The 2,949-nt window shown below is 44.5% G+C and overlaps 1 protein-coding gene across 1 annotated transcript in view; it reads left to right on the forward strand.

Annotated features, from left to right (window-relative positions):
* The window catches only part of LOC107571686 (histone-lysine N-methyltransferase SUV39H1-like), a 30,118-nt gene extending 27,474 nt beyond the window's left edge, over nt 1–2,644 (forward strand). Inside the window, exon 5 of the mRNA XM_016258018.1 lies at nt 2,481–2,644. Within this exon, the coding sequence (XP_016113504.1) occupies nt 2,481–2,644 (164 nt within the window). The remainder of the gene's footprint in view (nt 1–2,480) is intronic.
* The last annotated feature ends 305 nt before the right edge of the window (nt 2,645–2,949 follow it).

Here is a 2,949-nt window from a genome sequence, read left to right on the forward strand (position 1 = left end):
TGTTGGAGTGGTCCAGACGCTACAATATATATATATATATATATAAATTAGACCGAATAGAACAGAATAGAATAGAATAGGTCAGGTGATGGTGAAAATGATGTGTCTTTAGATGTTTTTTGAAAATGGCTAAAGACTCAGCTGCTCAGATTGAGATAGGCAGGTTGTTCCGCCAGCTGGGAACAGTCCAGGAAAAGGTCTGTGAGAGTGATTTTGTGCCTCTTTGGGATGGCACCACGAGGTGCCGTTCACTTGTAGAACGCAAGCTTCTGGAGGGTGCGTAGGTCTGAACTAGCGAGTTTAGGTATATTGGTGCAGTGCCAGTGGTTGTCTTGTAGGCAAGCATCGGTACCTTGAATTTGATGCGAGCGGCTATTGGCAGCCAGTGCAAACTGATGAAGAGGGGTGTGACGTGTGCTTTCTTCGGCTCGTTGAAGACCACTACATGCAGGAAGGCCTGCCAAGAGAGCGTAACATTAGTCCAGTCTGGAGAGAACAAGAGCTTGGACAAGGAGTTGTGCAGTCTGCTCTGTTAAGAAGGGTCTAATCTTACTAATGCTGTATAAAGCAAACCTGCAGGACTGGGCCGTTGTAGCAATATGGTCTGTGAAGCTTAACTGATCATCCATCACAACTCCAAGGTTCCTGGCTGTCCTGGAAGGAGTTATGGTTGGCAAACCTAGCTGTATAGAGAGGTTATGATGAAGCGCTGGGTTGGCTGAGATCACAAGCTTTTCTGTCTTCGCAAGGTTGAGTTGAAGGTGGTGGTCCTTCATCCAGTCAGAAATGTCTGTCTGACAGGCTGCAATGTGAACAGCTACTGGCGGATCATCTGGTTGGAATAAGAAGTAGAGTTGAGTGTCATCAGCATAGCAATGATAAGAAAAGCCATGCTTCTGAATGACGGATCCTAAAAATGACATGAGATGGAGAAAAGAAGTGCTTAAAAAACTGAGCCTTGAGGAACCCCAGTAGCAAGAAGTTGTGACTTAGAAACCTCACCCCTCCAAGACACCCTGAAGAACCTACCAGAGAGGTAAGACTTGACTATGTCAAAAGCAGCAGACAGATCCAGCAAGATGAGTAATGAGTATTTGGAAGCTGCTCTTGCCAGTCTCAGTGCTTCAGTAACCAAGAGCAGTGCAGCCTCAGTTGAATGGCCGCTTTTGAAACCAGATTTGTTGCTGTCCATGAGGTTGTTCTGTGCAAGAAACATAGAGAATTGGTTCAAGTGTCAAGTTCAAACTCGCTCAAGTGTCTTTGCAATGAATGGAAGAAGGGATACCGGTCTGTAGTTTTCTAAAAGTGTTGGATTTAGAGAGGGTTTATTAAGCAGTGGGGTTACCCGAGCCTGCTTGAATGCTGTGGGGAATGTACCAGAGTGAAGAGAGGTGTTGATAATGTGAGTGAGTGCGGGTATAACTGAAGAAGAAATGGCCTGAAGGAGGTGAGTGGGGATAGGATCAAGCGGACAGGTAGTAGGATGATTGGAAAGGATAAGTTTAGAAACGTCTGCCTCTGAGAGTGGAAAGAAGGAGGAGAGAGAATGAGTATTTATGGTTATGAAGTTTTTGTCAGTTTGTGGTTTGGAGAATTGGTAGCTGATGGTTCTTGTTTTATTTATGAAGAATATTGCAAAGTCATCTACAGTATGAGTTGATGAAGGAGGGGGTGGAGGAAGACAAAGAAGAGAAGACAAGGTTTGAGTACTGAGGATTTGGAAGCTGCTCTTGCCAGTCTCAGTGCTTCAGTAACCAAGAGCAGTGCAGCCTCAGTTGAATGGCCGCTTTTGAAACCAGATTTGTTGCTGTCCATGAGGTTGTTCTGTGCAAGAAACATAGAGAATTGGTTCAAGTGTCAAGTTCAAACTCGCTCAAGTGTCTTTGCAATGAATGGAAGAAGGGATACCGGTCTGTAGTTTTCTAAAAGTGTTGGATTTAGAGAGGGTTTATTAAGCAGTGGGGTTACCCGAGCCTGCTTGAATGCTGTGGGGAATGTACCAGAGTGAAGAGAGGTGTTGATAATGTGAGTGAGTGCGGGTATAACTGAAGAAGAAATGGCCTGAAGGAGGTGAGTGGGGATAGGATCAAGCGGACAGGTAGTAGGATGATTGGAAAGGATAAGTTTAGAAACGTCTGCCTCTGAGAGTGGAAAGAAGGAGGAGAGAGAATGAGTATTTATGGTTATGAAGTTTTTGTCAGTTTGTGGTTTGGAGAATTGGTAGCTGATGGTTCTTGTTTTATTTATGAAGAATATTGCAAAGTCATCTACAGTATGAGTTGATGAAGGAGGGGGTGGAGGAAGACAAAGAAGAGAAGACAAGGTTTTGAAAAGTGTGTGAGAGTCAGAACAGTTGTTAATTTTGTTGTGATAGTATGTTGTTTTAGCAGTGGAGAAACTTGGAGAGAAGGAGGAGAGGAGTGACTGATATACACTAAGGTCAGTAGAGTTTTTTGATTTGTGCCACTTCCTCTCTGCAGCCCTGAGTCTAGAGCGATGTTCCCGGAGAACATCAGACAGTCAGGGGGCAGAGGAGGTGGTGCGTGATGGTCTGGATGAAAGGGGGCAAAAGTTGTCTAAGCAAGATATTAGAGTGGAGCAGAGAGTGTCAGTAGCACTGTTTGTGTCCAGTGCTGAAAACTGAAAGAGTGGAGGAACTGAGGATGAAACCATAGAGGATAGGCGAGGGGGAGAGAGCGAGTGTAGGTTACGCCAAAAGGTGACCTGCATAGGAGTGTGCATTTTGTCCGAAGTCAGTGTGAGGTTATAAGTGGTCTGAGGTGTGCAACGATGTAACTAAAGTGTTACTTAAAGGAGTAACATATCCAACTCATCTAAGAAGTTATCCAGTTGACCTGGGGGATGATAAATAACTACGAAATAGACTGCAACAGGATGGGTAATAGTAGTTGTGTGTGTTTTAGGGTTCTGGACTGTCTGTGTGTGTTT

Source organism: Sinocyclocheilus grahami, unplaced genomic scaffold (genome assembly GCF_001515645.1).
Source record: "Sinocyclocheilus grahami isolate Dianchi unplaced genomic scaffold, SAMN03320097.WGS_v1.1 scaffold1634.1, whole genome shotgun sequence".
NCBI classification, from domain to species: Eukaryota; Metazoa; Chordata; class Actinopteri; order Cypriniformes; family Cyprinidae; genus Sinocyclocheilus; species Sinocyclocheilus grahami.